At 36.3% G+C, this 15,147-nt stretch overlaps 1 protein-coding gene across 5 annotated transcripts; it reads right to left on the reverse strand.

The window, feature by feature from the left end:
* Nucleotides 1-7,053: 7,053 nt before the first annotated feature.
* LOC104119939 (endonuclease III homolog 1, chloroplastic-like) lies at nt 7,054-14,722 on the reverse strand. Of its 5 annotated transcripts, none has more exons than XM_009631564.4 (10): nt 14,504-14,622; nt 14,263-14,360; nt 12,632-12,695; nt 11,528-11,646; nt 11,202-11,268; nt 10,340-10,431; nt 10,092-10,229; nt 9,915-10,019; nt 8,305-8,388; nt 7,054-7,512 (listed from the first exon to the last, which is right to left on the reverse strand). In XM_009631564.4, the coding sequence occupies exons 1-10, from the start codon at nt 14,541-14,543 to the stop codon at nt 7,369-7,371; spliced, it is 951 nt and encodes a 316-aa protein (XP_009629859.3). In that variant the 5' UTR covers nt 14,544-14,622; the 3' UTR covers nt 7,054-7,368. The 5 variants fall into 5 exon arrangements, with proteins under 5 accessions (XP_009629859.3, XP_009629860.1, XP_009629858.1 ...); XM_009631565.4 differs by having other exon boundaries at nt 14,480-14,598; XM_009631563.4 differs by lacking the exon at nt 14,263-14,360 and having other exon boundaries at nt 14,504-14,722.
* Nucleotides 14,723-15,147: the final 425 nt, after the last annotated feature.

A 15,147-nucleotide genomic window follows, 5' to 3' on the forward strand; every position in this document is an offset into this window, starting at 1 on the left:
CAAAATTTTTGGACTACAAAATGGTAGATAGCAAGTCTGTTATTACCCAAGTCCAGGAATTGCAAGTGATTATTCATGATCTACTTGCTGAAGGTCTTGTCATCAACGAAGCATTCCAAGTAGCAGCAATGATTGAGAAGTTGCCTCCGTTGTGGAAGGACTTCAAAAATTATTTGAAACACAAACGAAAGGAAATGTCCCTTGAAGATCTCATTGTTCGGTTGAGAATCGAAGAGGACAATAAAGCTGCTGAAAGGAGAGGCCGTGGAAATTCAACAATAATGGGAGCAAATATTGTTGAAGCTAACAAAAAGAGGAAGAAGGCTTCTGGTCCGAAATACAACCCAAGCAAGAAGCGGTTCAGTGGAAACTGCTACAACTGTGGGAAAACCGGACACAAATCTACGGAGTGTCGTGCTCCGAAGAAAGACAAGAAAAGGGGTCAAGCAAACATGGTAGTAAACCATGATGATGTTGATAACTTGTGTGCCATGCTCTCTGAATGTAACTTGGTGGGAAATCCTAAACTGTGGTGGTTTGATTCAGGAGCCACTCGCCATGTTTGTGCAGTTAGAGAGGCTTTTGCTACCTATGCTCTTGCTGAACCCGGAGAGACAGTTTATATGGGAAATGCTTCAACAGCAAAAGTTGAAGGATATGGGAAGGTATTTCTAAAAATGACTTCTGGCAAGGTCATGACTTTGAACAATGTCCTTCATGTTCCCGAAATGAGAAAGAATTTAGTCTCTACTGGACTTCTTGTTAAGCACGGTTTTAAGTGCGTTTTTGTATCCAACAAGGTTGTAATTAGTAAGAATGAAATATTTGTGGGAAAAGGTTACCTCACCGAGGGCCTTTTCAACCTAAATGTAATGGTTGTTGAAAATAATAATAATATTTCAGCTTCTTCTTACTTACTTGAGTCAAATGATTTATGGCATGTACGTTTGGGTCATGTCAATTATAAAACCTTGCGGAAAATGATTAACTTGGAAGTACTGCCCAAGTTTGAATGCGAAAAATCAAAATGTCAAACATGTGTGGAATCTAAGTATGTTAAACATCCTTATAAGTCAGTTGAAAGGAATTCAAATCCTTTAGACTTAATTCACACAGATATTTGTGACATGAAGTCAATACCATCTCGCGGTGGAAAGAAGTATTTCATAACTTTTATTGACGATGGTACTCGATATTGCTATGTTTACTTACTGAATAGTAAAGATGAAGTAATAGACGCATTCAGGCAATACAAAAATGAAGTTGAAACGCAACTTAACAAGAAAGTAAAAATGATAAGAAGTGATAGGGGTGGTGAATATGAATCTCCTTTTGAAGAAATATGTTTAGAATATGGAATAATTCATCAAACAACAGCCCCTTACATGCCCCAATCTAATGGGATTGCGGAAAGAAAGAATCACACATTAAAGGAGATGATGAATGCATTGTTGATAAGTTCTGGATTGCCACAGAACTTGTGGGGGGGAGCCATTCTTACGGCTAATCGAATATTAAATCGAGTGCCCCATAGCAAAACACAATCCATTCCATATGAAAAATGGAAAGGAAGGAAGCCCAACTTGAATTATTTTAAAGTGTGGGGGTGTTTGGCAAAAGTGCAAGTTCCTAAACCCAAAAGGGTAAAGATAGGACCGAAAACCGTTGATTGTGTTTTCATAGGATATGCGACAAATAGTAAAGCATATCGATTTCTGGTTCATAAATCAGAAAATCCCGACATTCATAATAATACGGTTATAGAATCAGATAATGCTGAGTTCTTTGAAAATATATATCCGTATAAAAAGGAATATGAGTCGTTTGGTGAAGGATCTAAATGACCTCGGGAAGAAACAAAAGAAAGTACATGTAATCAGGAGGATCCAAGACGTAGTAAACGTCAAAGAACGTCTACTATATTTGGACCAGATTTTGTGACTTTCTTATTGGAAAATGAGCCTCAAACATTTAAAGAAGCTATGACTTCTTCGGAATCATTGTTTTGGAAAGAGGCAGTCAATAGTGAAATAGAATCTATATTGAACAACCATACATGGGAATTGGTTGATCTTCCTCCTGAAAATAAACCTTTGGGTTCTAAATGGAATTTTAAGAGAAAAATCAAAGATGATGGCACTATTGATAAATTCAAGGCAAGACTCGTAGTCAAAGGGTATAGACAACGAGAAGGTCTAGACTACTTTGATACATACTCTCCAGTTACAAGAATTACGTCCATACGGATATTAGTAGCATTAGCTGCAGTGTATGGTCTTGAAATTCATCAAATGGATGTTAAGACGGCCTTCTTAAATGGAGAGTTGGAGGAAAAAATTTACATGGAACAACCTGAAGGGTTTGTGGTTCCAGGTAAAGAAAAGAAGGTATGTAGACTTGTTAAGTCTCTTTACGGACTAAAACAAGCACCCAAACAATGGCATGCGAAATTTGACCAAATAATGTTGTCAAATGGTTTTAAGATAAATGAATGTGATAAATGTGTGTACATTAAAAATGTTCCAAATCACATAGTCATTGTTTGCCTATATGTGGATGATATGCTGATAATGAGTAATGACATTGCCAACATAAATGCTACTAAGCGTATGCTCAATAGCAAGTTTGATATGAAAGACTTGGGAGTTGCTGATTTAATTCTGGGAATTAAGATCCATAAGACTCCTCAAGGTCTGGCATTGTTACAATCTCATTATATTAAGACAGTACTTGAAAAATTCAAGCACTTGGGCTTTAAAGTTGCAAAGACTCCAATTGACGTGAATCTTCATTAGCAAAGAATAAAGGCCAAAGCATATCACAATTGGATTTTGCTCGTGTGTTGGGATGCTTAATGTATATCATGAATTGTACACGACCAGATATAGCTTGTGCTATAAGTAAACTGAGTCGATATACGAGCAATCCAGGCCAATCTCATTGGATGGCAATGAAACGAGTTTTGGGATATTTAGAACATACCCAGAACTTTGAATTGCACTACAGTAAATTCCCTGCGGTGATTGAGGGATACTGTGATGCAAATTGGATCACCGGTTCAATTGATTCTAAGTCCACGAGTGGATATGTATTCACTATTAGTGGAGGAGCGGTATCTTGGAAGTCGTCCAAACAAACATGTATTGCCCGCTCTACAATGGAGGCTGAATTCATAGCCTTAGATAAAGCCGGTGAAGAAGCTGAATGGCTCCGGAATTTCTTGGAAGACATTCCATTTTGGCCCAAACCGTTGACATCAATATGCATACATTGTGATAGTCAAGCGGCAATTGGAAGGGCTGGGAGCGTCATGTATAACGGTAAATCTCGTCATATACGACGAAGACATAAAACCGTTAGGCAATTACTCTCTAGAGGAATTATCACAATTGACTATGTAAAGTCAAGTGATAATGTGTCGGATCCACTTACAAAAGGCCTAACTAGAGAGGTAGTTGAGAAATCATCAAGGGGAATGGGGCTATGGCCGAGAACAAGTCATTGTGGCGGTAACTCTACCTAGAAGACTGGAGATCCCAAGATCTAGGTTCAAGGAGATCAAACAAAGTCATTAATGACGGTTCAACATTGTCAAATAAAATTTTAGTCCGTTCTCGTGATGAGACAATGTTCAGTACCAAGGATAAAGCATTAAGACTTTTTAATGATTTCTAAATTTGATACGGGATATATCAAATAGTGTGTATACAGGATGACACGTTTAGAAATCACCTATGTAAGTGTGAAGTGTTAGCCGCTTCAAGGAGAACTTTGTAAGGCCAGTTCTCTACGCACTTATGAAACCAGGCGGTGTTCATGGCTGAAACGAACACAACAATGAGAACCAAAGACGGTTAAGGGTTGATTGTGTGACTTATGGTTGTCTAGGTATACACCAAAGATCGACGGTTCAAAGATATCAAATCTACCGATTGACCGAGTATATCCGACATAAGTTTACTACGGAAAGTTCAAAGGGAAACCTACTTATCCAGATGCGATTAATCCTTGCTTGTAAATCACACAGTTTTTTCATGCATACTTTCGTGATATAGCCATTCCCCATTCATGTGGGGGATTGTTAAGGTTTTTGTTTTAAGATGAAATAGTCTTAAAATGAGGGTGAATGGGAAATGGAGGGAAAATAAAATTTTTGAGTAAAATTTTAAGTTTTCCCTCTTGACAATGAGACATTGTCCCATATTGGAAGAGGAAGAGATTTTTGGTGGGTATATATATAATTACTCTTCTTGTAGCTCTTAAAGAGTTAAGAAGATAGCAAGCCTCGCGCCGTCGTCGTCGTCGCTCGCTCGGCTCGGCTTCGGCTACGGCTTCGGCTTCGGCTTCGGCTTCGGCTTCGGCTTCGGCTTCGGTTTCGGATTTGGATTTGGTCAAATGATCGATTGATTGATTAATTTTTTGGACCAAATTTATTTGTTAATAGTAAATATTAACGTAAGATTATCCGCATTTGTAACGGATATTTTCCAATTCGTGTATTGACCATTTGGCAGCCGCCTAATGCTCTTCCCACCATGAATGTGCTTGCTCCACAAACATGAATGTGCTTGCTCCACCATGGAGGGTGGACGTTTGGTCTTCTTCAACACTGGCTGCTATATATATGTGCAACAGATGTTGAAGAAAGACACTCAAAAACACAACACACAAGACACAAACTGAAAATCGCTCAACAGATTTGGCTATACATTGCACTCCTTCCTCTCAGCATTTCCATACGATTTTCTGAGTTTCTACTCCCTCGTTCTGCATTGATTTTAACTTCAAACAAAGCAACTGTAAGTGTGATTTGCTACCGAACTTTGTGTTCGCTGAGACACTGGGGTTTGAAGTACCGCTACACCAGTGTGTGATTCGCTCTATCCTGAGAGGAAATAATCCATTACCTTGGGTACTAGGAGGGGATTAAATTCCTTAAGGAAACACTGTGAATTCAGTGGGCTCGAATTAATTACTGTTTCATTACGTTAACTTATATTTTGCAGAATTATTATTTACAAATACAACAATATTAGCGGGAATAACATGTCTTTGGTAAACCGTAGCCTTTTACCTCACCACAAGCATTACCTTAGAGCAAATGTTACGGGTGTTTAGGCCACCCTTGAATATGCGCTGCCTTAAATTGAAAAGTGTAGCCTTTGACTAAAGAGTGAAGGCCATATTTTTTGATAGTCTAGGCTACACTTTTCACATGTGGCCTAAAATATTATAGTGTTGTATAGAAATTTTACCAACATACAATTCATAAAATATTTCATATCAAAACATATTCTTAGATAAATTTTCCAGAACCGATCTACCGTGAAAAATTTAACATTAATGTCAAATATTTATAATCCATAAAATTTTCATATCAAGACGTTTTGTAAATGAATTTCATCAAATCAAATATCCTAAATTAATTAATATTGATATAGTTTATCCTACTATATTATATCTTAATTAGTCAATGGAGTCTATTCTCAAGCAAAAAGCATAACACAATGAATAGAGGTTCAAAGTTCGTCGGAAAGTTTCCAGGTCACATTTATTAATATTCCATGAAATGATTTTATAAATTATTTCGTGAAATATCAATAGATGCGACCTAGAAAGTTTATTGAAAAAAGAAGTTATAGGTGATTTTCTAGAGCAGTACGAGCCTCATTTAGTTATATTACAAGAGTCTAACGCAGTCATCCCATGAAAAACTAGAATTCAAAACGATCATTTGGTTTAATGTGGTCGATGAGCATTTTACAGAATTTTAAGGTTAACTTTTTCAAAGAGTTTTACGTTTTGCAGACATGTCCATATGCCTCTCCATTAGGGGTGTACAAATAAAACCGACAAATCGCACCAACCCGATAATCCCAGTCAAATCGAGAAAACAAATCCGACTATGGTTTGGTTTGATTTGGTTTGGTGTTGGAAAAATAAACCCGATCATATTTAGTTTGGTTTGGTTTTAACTAAAAAAAGTCAAACCGAAACCAAACCAACCCGACATTATATGTATAGAAGTTTTTAATATATTTAATACATAAAAATATTTATGGTAGTGTAGTTTATAAATATTGCTTAAGTTTTTTCATAGTTTTATTTTTTAACGTATTATTTCAAACTCGAGCTTATAATTTTTGGATGCTCCAATAAGTTTTATAGTCCATAAATGTTAGTAACTCAAATAAATCCTAAACCAAAATCAAATCAATACTAATAAAAGACATTCAATTCAATTGTACTATGAATGAAAATAGTATTGGATATCTATTTTTTAATTTTTCCATGGTTTAGATAAAATGTATAACTTATTTTTCTTTTAGTGATTAGTCATGTAAATAATAGTACTTATTAGTCATAATTATAAGTTATGTTTGTTTTCATTATGGCTTATTAATAATATTTATTTTATGCGATTTTATTATTTTTATTGTTGAATATTTTAGTATAATGCCACGACTCATCTCATATTTATGTTATTTTATTGAAAAACACCTTATATAGTTCTGTCTTATTAGGACTAAAGAAATATTTGGAGCACAAATTTTACGTTTTGTGCTATGAAGACTTTATGAAGAAAAAAAACCAAAAAAACTCAAAAACCCGACTTTTATTGGTTTGGTTTGGTATTTAAATTTAATAACCCGATACAATTGGCTTGGTTCGGTAATTAGAAAATCCGAACCAACCCGACCCATGTACAACCTTACTCTCCATACAGAACTTGATATAATAATTTGAAAAAATAGAGTACAAAATCCTCTTTTCTTGAATTTAATAGTTTTAAAACATATATATTAGGTCACATGCCATAGCTAAAAGGCTTGGAAAATAAAACTTAAATAGGCAGGTATAGTTTTAACGATCTTAAGGGTACTTTTTCGCATTTTTCCTTGATCAAATAAGCTTCCTAGCTTCACAAACCAAAATGGAGTAAAATATAGAACCACCTTCAGCTTGTCAAACTCTCGCGTTTAAAACCCTTGTTTTGTTTCATTTTCAAAAATCCCAAACTAGTATATTATGAGAAATTAGGAATCAAGATAATACGACAATTCACTCTACATATTTAGATTAAAAACTAATATCGTCTGTCTCCAATTATGTAGAAATTAACTTGTTCAACGAATACCACAACTACTACACCTCAGTCTTTAATAAGTTGGGGTCTGATATATGAATCCTCAATCACCGTGTTTCCCATTTCAATTCATCCTAGGCCAACATTATACAAAATTAAAAAAAAAGGTACTAAAAGTTACGTTTTTTTTCCCAATCAACTATCCTTTGGGCTCAAGTTGACATTTATCATTAAAAGAATAGAACTTGAAAAAATTGATCATGTAGCAGGAAACAACCTTGTCAATGTTTCTTCTTGGGGCTTAGTGTTCTGGAAGTGGAAGCTGGGCTTGACATCTCCTTAAATGCCGATGGGCAGAATTGACTTACAGTACATTTTGCACAGCGAGGTCTCAGAGGAGTACATATGGTCTGTCCAAAGCCTACCTGTAAAGGCCATAGCCACCAAACTGAAGTAACAAATAACCAAAGAGGGAGGGGCAGATGTAAGGTGTAAATTATGGTTCATGATTCATCCGAAAGCAGTAGCTTTGACTTGGATCCCGTAATTCACGAAGTACAAAAAATTGATTTCGAAACTAGTAAATCAAATGAAATTGTAGTAAAATTCGGAACTCAAACTCAAAAAGTTCACAGTTTAATGCCTATTTCCACCGATTGAGTGCAGGTCCAGAGACACCTCAAAAGCTGAAGCATAAACATTACTCTAGCTCTAGGTTGCAAATCAAACTTTTTGAGAAATTTGAGACTGATCGAGCATTCATATTGTCGGCTTTCATAATGATGTGGTTCAACTGATAGCAAAAGAAAAAGAGCATTTTGTGTTGCTAGTGCTGCCAACTAGAGAATCTAAAATGAAGCCCTGTATGTTAGCTACTTAGATCAACACAGTCAAACCTCTCTATAAAACCTCGTTTGTTCCGGATAAATTTTGGCTTATTATAGCGAAGTATTGTCATAGAAAACACATATTATTAACATAGCTTGAAAATTAGTTCCAAAGAAAAATTGGCTGTTATAGAGCATGGCTGTAATAGAGAGGCTAAACTGCATATACCAAAGAAGGGATAAGCAAACTTTCATATTGAGTCTGAATTGGAACTGATTGGACAAAGGTGGCAATTAAGATATACTTGAGCTACAACAGCAAGGACCAAAAGACATGGGAAAGAGGGATAATCAATGGTACTTCAGATAAAGAATGATGCAGAGACGTACCAACAGCAAATTAATGGAAACCCATTCTTCTTTAGGAAGCCACTGCTGCAAGGAGACCCTAGTCTCTTCGGGTGATCTAGTTCCCTGACAGAGTCAATCAAGAATTGTGTGGTTTGAGTAATCTCAATCTAAACATATCGGTATTATGAATTACTCGCATCAGACTCAGTTGGGATGTTTGAAATCAGAAAGAGCTGTTAAATGTATACTAAAAAGTAAAGAAACCTACATCAAAAAAGAAATCGGGATCTCATCAGTACACAAAAAAGAAGATAGACACAAGAGGTCTATTTTTCAACTTTATAAAGTCATTATCAACCCCATCAAATGCTCTCTTATTTCTCTTTTCATAACTCACACAAAGGCTAATAGAGCAACATCCTATGCCCTCGGTCATCTCTTTCTTCTTCTGAAAGCCCAACTAAACAACACGCCTGCTGTACTTGGCATCGCTCACTGTATTTCCAGCCAATCCAGACTACCAACCAAAATTCGCAGCCACCTAATAATGTAATAGGAAATGGTCTACGTCTCACCAAACATCTGCACATGAAGCACCAGCTAACATGGTCATCCTCCTCTTTCTCAACTCTCAAGTTCTTCGCTGTCAGTATCATTCTCCTTGCTGCCAACCACACGAAGAAACACACCTTCCTGGGTGCCGTGCGAACCCAAGTAGAAAGGTATGGGAAAGTCAACTCCTCCCTAACTAACTGACTCTTGAAATAAGACTTAATTGTAAATAAGCCGTCCCTATTCTATTTCTACAACAACAACAACCCAATATAATCCCACTAGTGGGGTCTGGGGAGGGTAGTGTGTATGCAGACCTTACCCCTATCCTAGGGCAGAGAGGTTGTTTCTGATAGACCCTCGGCTCCCTCCCTCCAAAAACTCTCCACCTTGATCTTGGGGTGACTCGAACTCACAACCTCTTGGTTGGAAGTGGAGGGTGCTCACCACTAGAGCAACACACTCCCTATTCTGTTTCTATCTCCATAAATCCAATGTAAGATATGGTACCCTCTGTCTATACAGTAAATCAACCAAGTACCCACCCATCTCCTGATCCTAGAGGTTCTTCCTAAATCTCAAATCTGCGGTAAATAATAATTTTGACCATCTCACTTGGTGATGGAAGTTCACACAAGTTGCAGTGCCACAATCTTCTAACTAGTCGTTCCTCCTCCGATTCAGTCAGAGGGCTAATCTGCTCGGCCAAGCAATTTTTTTTTCTTTAATCTTGCAAATTCAAGTTGATCCAAGGCTCTTTCGATCTCAGCCCGTTCCCCTGGATCTTCTGGCTCCTCCCTTTGAGCTCAAATAAGACATTCTTTTCGTCGAGTGACTTCGTTCCCGGTCTCCTATTTTCTTTGCTTTCCCAGCCGCTGCCTCTAAGGCCCAAGCCAATGAACTTCCTTCCTGGTCTTCCTACATATGTTTTACACTTACCTTTCTAAAATGCTACTATAATTTTAACAGGCTATAATTAAACTAGACTAAAAGAATTAGTTTAAAAAATTTGTGCACATATAACATAGCATATGCCCCCACTTTCTAGTTGCTCATTATAGCGGTGAAGCCTCGTCTTCGAATAGAATTAAGCATACCTGCTTTTTTCCAGGCTGCGAGACCCAACCAAGCCGATTACTAACACGATGCACGTGGGTATCTACACAAATCCCTTCAACTTTGTTCCATGCCATAATCATAACCTAAAGGAAAAGCTATTTAAATAACTTAGAAATTTGCAGAGAAAGGAAAGTGACAGAAGCATAACTTCCTACCAGGTGAGCTATCTTGGGACCAACACCTGGAAGTAGAAGCAACTCGTCTACTGTACTAGGAATGTCTCCATCATATTTAGAGACACAAATCTTTGCAACTTGTTTAAGGTGCCGAGCCTTTCTTGTGTAAAATCCAACCTGATAAATAAAAGTTGTTAAGCAATTCCACATGAGGGCAAGTGATAAAAACTAATTTGGGACTAATGCGAATACAATAATATCATAAACGGACATCATTGAGCATATACCGGGTATATCAAGGTCTTTATGGTGACTTCATCAGCTTTATCCATTGAGTCAGCACTCAGCAAACCATTTTCGAGGAGCCGCTGATTTGCTTCTGCAGATTCAGAGGACAACATTATATACCAATAGGAAGCCAGAGAAGAATATCACAACCTCATAAAATTGTGGAACACTTTCAATGAAACAGATTAATGTCTGACTTCAAGTAATCATCTCATCAAAAGGTGGATGTGCGAGAGCAGCTCGAACTCGTCTTTTTTTGCTAATCATATATTGCTACTCTCCTAGTTATCCCATTTTGATAGAATTGTTTTTTTTTATGACAAGTTATTCATGAGGATGAGGGCATGAGGATGAGGGCATAAGAAAATGGGGGTATCAAGGACAGAAGTCGCTGGCTACAAAAGCAAGGAGTTTGATATACTCAGTAAAGGGATCTCACTACCTTATATAAATCTTTGCAGCAAATCAAGTAGAAGACCATGATTATCTTGATGACAAAATAAAAAGAATTTAGGTAGTAAGATGACAAAGAAATATCAGAGTAACCTCTATGATAGGAAGAGGAACAGTTTTCCACATTAATCAGAATTGTACGGACACATACATTTCTAAAGGAAATTGTACTTAGGAGGCATTCTTATGGAGGCCATGCGAGTATAACTAGTGCAGACGCTACAAGAAATTTCTCATTGGTTTGGATAACAAAAGTAGTAGCAAACAAATCTGGATAGGTCACTAATTCTTTCAGAAGACAAAACCTATCATAAAGAGAACATGAATGTAGTCCTACAAAGAGATAATCACGTTATTAACAAGCATCATATAGCTGAAACCTCCAACATTAGTAATCTCAACACTTGCCATGTGTAACATGACCCTTGGTCTGGCTTGATAACAATGAGCCAATTAGAACAGCAAATCTTCTTTCCTGATGAGATTGTGAACATAAAAGTGAAAAAGAAAATAGTAATCAGCATCAGCCATCCACACCCTTTCAGCAACTACAAAATAACTAATGTCTAACATCCTATTAGAAGCGTTAAAATATTATACGTGCTTACTCATAAAAAAAAGGTAACAGGACACTTTCGTTCTCACTCTTTCTTTTATACGAGTACTCGGTTCTAGATCTCCTAACCCAGAAGACAACCACTAACCAAGCATTAAGTTTGCAAAGATGTATGCACCTTAGGTTGAAGAGAAGTCACTCCTTCATCCGGGTCAATGGAGTCCACAGGTGCATGTTCTGATGATCTCATTTTGCGTATCCCTTCAATGACCCTTTCCCAGTTGGCAGGAGGTTGTACTGCACCAAATTTGACAAAACTTTAGTCTTACTACCTTTACAGAACCTATCCATAAGTTAATTTTAACTAGAGAACTATCCTCAATGATTTAAAAAAATAAACAAACAGTTACAAACAAATAAGAGATCAAAGTCCTTTTACTTTCAAATGGGTATAAAGACAATGTGCAAACTGGTAATATAGGAGAAAATGCTTTCAAAGAAGAAAAGAATTCTGAGGATAGTGATGCTCATGATAATAAATGTTAATGCAAAAAAGAACAAAAAACAAAGAGGAGACAGAGAGTGTGAGAGAGAGAGAGAGAGCGAGAGAAAGGCAATACAAATCTACAATGATCATGTAGTTCTCCACGAGGGATTTGGGTGAAGCCACGCTATTTTGCTCATGCAGCCGCAGGTACAAGTAAGAAGTGACACACTATGTCTTGTCAAAACACAATACCACTTATAACCATCATATATAGAGTTTCCAGATGACATCATATCTCTGCTTGTCAGCCCACCAACATCTAATGCTCACTTCTATTTGCCATCCTTGGAATACAAATTATAAAAGAGATTATGAACCGGCTAAAATTCCACCTCACCCTGCCCACTCTACCTTCACAGGGAAGGACCTGCATACACTCTACCCTCCCTAGACCCCACTGCTGTGTGGGATCACACTGGGTTTGTTGTTGTTGTGACCCTGCCCAAAATCCGTCATGAGAGAATTAGTCTAACAACCTCTCTGCGTTTTCTTAGACCTGAAGGAGGTCAATGGACTAGTCTTTAAACATAAGCTGGTAATCAAAAGGTTTTAGATTTGCTAGACAGACCATGAGTAGATAGATATGCATCGAACTATATGGAAGTAACATAACCAACAGCAGAATCAACCTTTTTATATGAAGATATAGCTAACAAATTACCGTGCAAAGTTCCATATCAATATGAAAACTAGAAAAACAAAAAACAAGGAATCGCAAATTGACTTGGCACTTACTTGACTGAGAATTAATATTGCTACTTTTATTTGCAAAATCTTCTATTTCTGGATGCCTGAGAAACTGCAACAAGTTAAATAAAAACATGATTTGTTTACCCTCTCGCAACCTCAAGAACCAATGATCATATAGTATTTGACAACTAAAAATAGCCTGCGAGGCACACAGACAATAGGATAATTTCCTCTTCCACAAAATGGACTTCCCAATTTTCTTGTTATGCGTATAACAAGATCATCTTTGACTTAAACTTTGTATATAACTAATTCAATATTAGTAATGTGCTCGATCACTCTCAGATAGGTGAACCAGAACTTTCGGAAGCAAAATGGGACAATCAAATTGGATTGAGAATACAATTAAATTGTCAGATGAAATGGAGCTAAAAGCCATATCCCTAAACTTATTAATCTAGGTGCGAAGAATAGCCTGTTATATTTCATATATTTATTTAATGCTATCTTTAAAAAACAAAAACAGAATCCAGAAAGAAGCTCAGATACATTCAAGAATTACAGTTTTAGCTAGTAGGTTCTAAAAATGCTCTATTTTGCCCTATAATACATGGACGCGATAGCGGACATGCATAAGATACAAGTAGGTCCACTTTCTTTTTACATTTTTAATGTATCTTGTAGGATCCATATAAAGTTCCGATACCTACTTCAAACTCTTTCAATAGCAACGTCAGATATGACTGCAAAAGGATATAGGTATGTCAAGGAAAGATGAAGAGACCGTGTAACAAAGCCTTCACTAGTTGTTTTTTTAGTCAATTATGAAAAATCTTCAACCTGAAGATTTCCGAAATATCCATCAGTATTGACCATCGTCTGCGCCACTACCATAAGCTTCTATATAGACTAATACTAGGATCATATAATAGGCAGAAACAAGATATTAAGTTGACAAAGCAAAGAATTTCCAGTCCTCAAGGACAAGTACTTGGAGATATCACAACTTCTTTGTTCTAAAGTATAGACTGACATTATCGCCAAGAATATTCTACAGTTATATTACACTCTCTAAATATTTCTCCTCAAATACACAACCCTTTTGAGGGAATAGAAATTTACTTTTTTCTATAACCCAACGGATTAACGATCAATCGAGGCAGTGAGCCCCTCATATGAATACTCAACTAAATCGCACCCATTTCAAGAATTTCCAAGTTCCAACAAGAGGGCCACTAGATGGTTAACTCACTTGATCTCTAGGCAACATAGCACACTCGCAAGAGTCAAGAGTAGTCAGATGAACATTTACGAGTTTAAGTTATATGTATTGACGGTGTAAAAAATATTTACACAATCAGGCCACTTAAAAAAGTAATAATTTAGCTTACTCAATTTAATAGCATTGATTTTTCACCTAGTATGAATGACAAGTAACCAGTTACAACAGGTTAAATTACACTGATGGTGTGAAAAATTCGTTAAACTGTCAATGTATATAGCCTAGTTTTGTTTTAACAAATATTCTTGATCTACTTCAGAGTGGCTCCCATTCAAGCTAAATTTTCTTTCACACAAAATTCACCAAAGACATGGAGAAAAAAAAACCAAAAAAACCATTATGAAATAAAACCTTAACGATAAAAGAATTGATCATTATCATAAAATAAGCATACTTTTTGATCAGGAGATTCTGTCTTAACCTCTTTAACTATCATTTCCACTCTCCTTTTTTTCACTCTGTTCTTAGGTACAACACCAACAACTTCAGAACCTAAAATTAAACAATTTTATTGATAACATAAACCCTTCATTCCAAAAAGACATATAAGTAAAACTGTAAAAGGAAAAAAAAAAAAAAGCTCTTGTTTTACAAGGCAAAAAGAAACACACATTTAAGCTAAAATTTTGGTGCACCTGAGTTTTGTCGTATGGTGGAGAGACGTGTTTTTGGCATTTTGGTAGAAGAGATGAAGAAATATTGAATTGGCAATGGAACTGTTGAGGTGAGATATGGTGTGTGTCGGAGAAGAGAGAGGGACATTTTTGGAGGGACCTTACTGGCGAGAGTTTAAGCCACGTCTTTTTATCTTGAAATGCTAACAACTTAGAACTTGGCATTATTTAAGTCGCACTTTTTGGTACCAAACGCCTAAATTAAACCAAGATTAACTAGGAATCACGAACAGTCTAGGATTTAATATTGGGGTTTTATTATTTTTACACCGCCCAAGCAATTATTATATTCGGTAGCCAAAAATAGAAGTAATTTTTGGATTATTATTTTAAAAACGGTTATACAGTATTATTTTTTTCTTTAATTAATAATTTTATTAGATTATTAAATTCATGTCTAGTTAAGTTTTGTTTAGTAAAATTCTATTTGAATAAGTTTTCTAGTCTAGTCAAATTTGATTTTATAGTATTATAAACATGGATATTGTTACTTATTTTCGCAGAGAGATATGAATACTAAGTGGGTGCGAGAGAAGGAGAGAGGGAAGGACAAGGGTAGCAACAAGGAGAAGGATAAAGAAAAGGATAAGAAGAGGTCAAGAGAC

Source organism: Nicotiana tomentosiformis, chromosome 9 (assembly GCF_000390325.3).
Source record: "Nicotiana tomentosiformis chromosome 9, ASM39032v3, whole genome shotgun sequence".
Taxonomy (NCBI): domain Eukaryota; kingdom Viridiplantae; phylum Streptophyta; class Magnoliopsida; order Solanales; family Solanaceae; genus Nicotiana; species Nicotiana tomentosiformis.

Bases quoted from the DNA above. Each gene is read 5' to 3' on its own strand.
- LOC104119939 (XM_009631562.3), bottom strand. From the start codon at position 14,707: ATGCCAAGTTCTAAGTTGTTAGCATTTCAAGATAAAAAGACGTGGCTT. The intron at 10,230-10,339 runs GTATATGCTCAA...TTTATTTATCAG, and splicing joins TAAAGACCTTGATATACCCG to GTTGGATTTTACACAAGAAA. The intron at 8,389-9,914 runs GTATGCTTAATT...TGACTCTGTCAG, and splicing joins CGCAGCCTGGAAAAAAGCAG to GGAACTAGATCACCCGAAGA.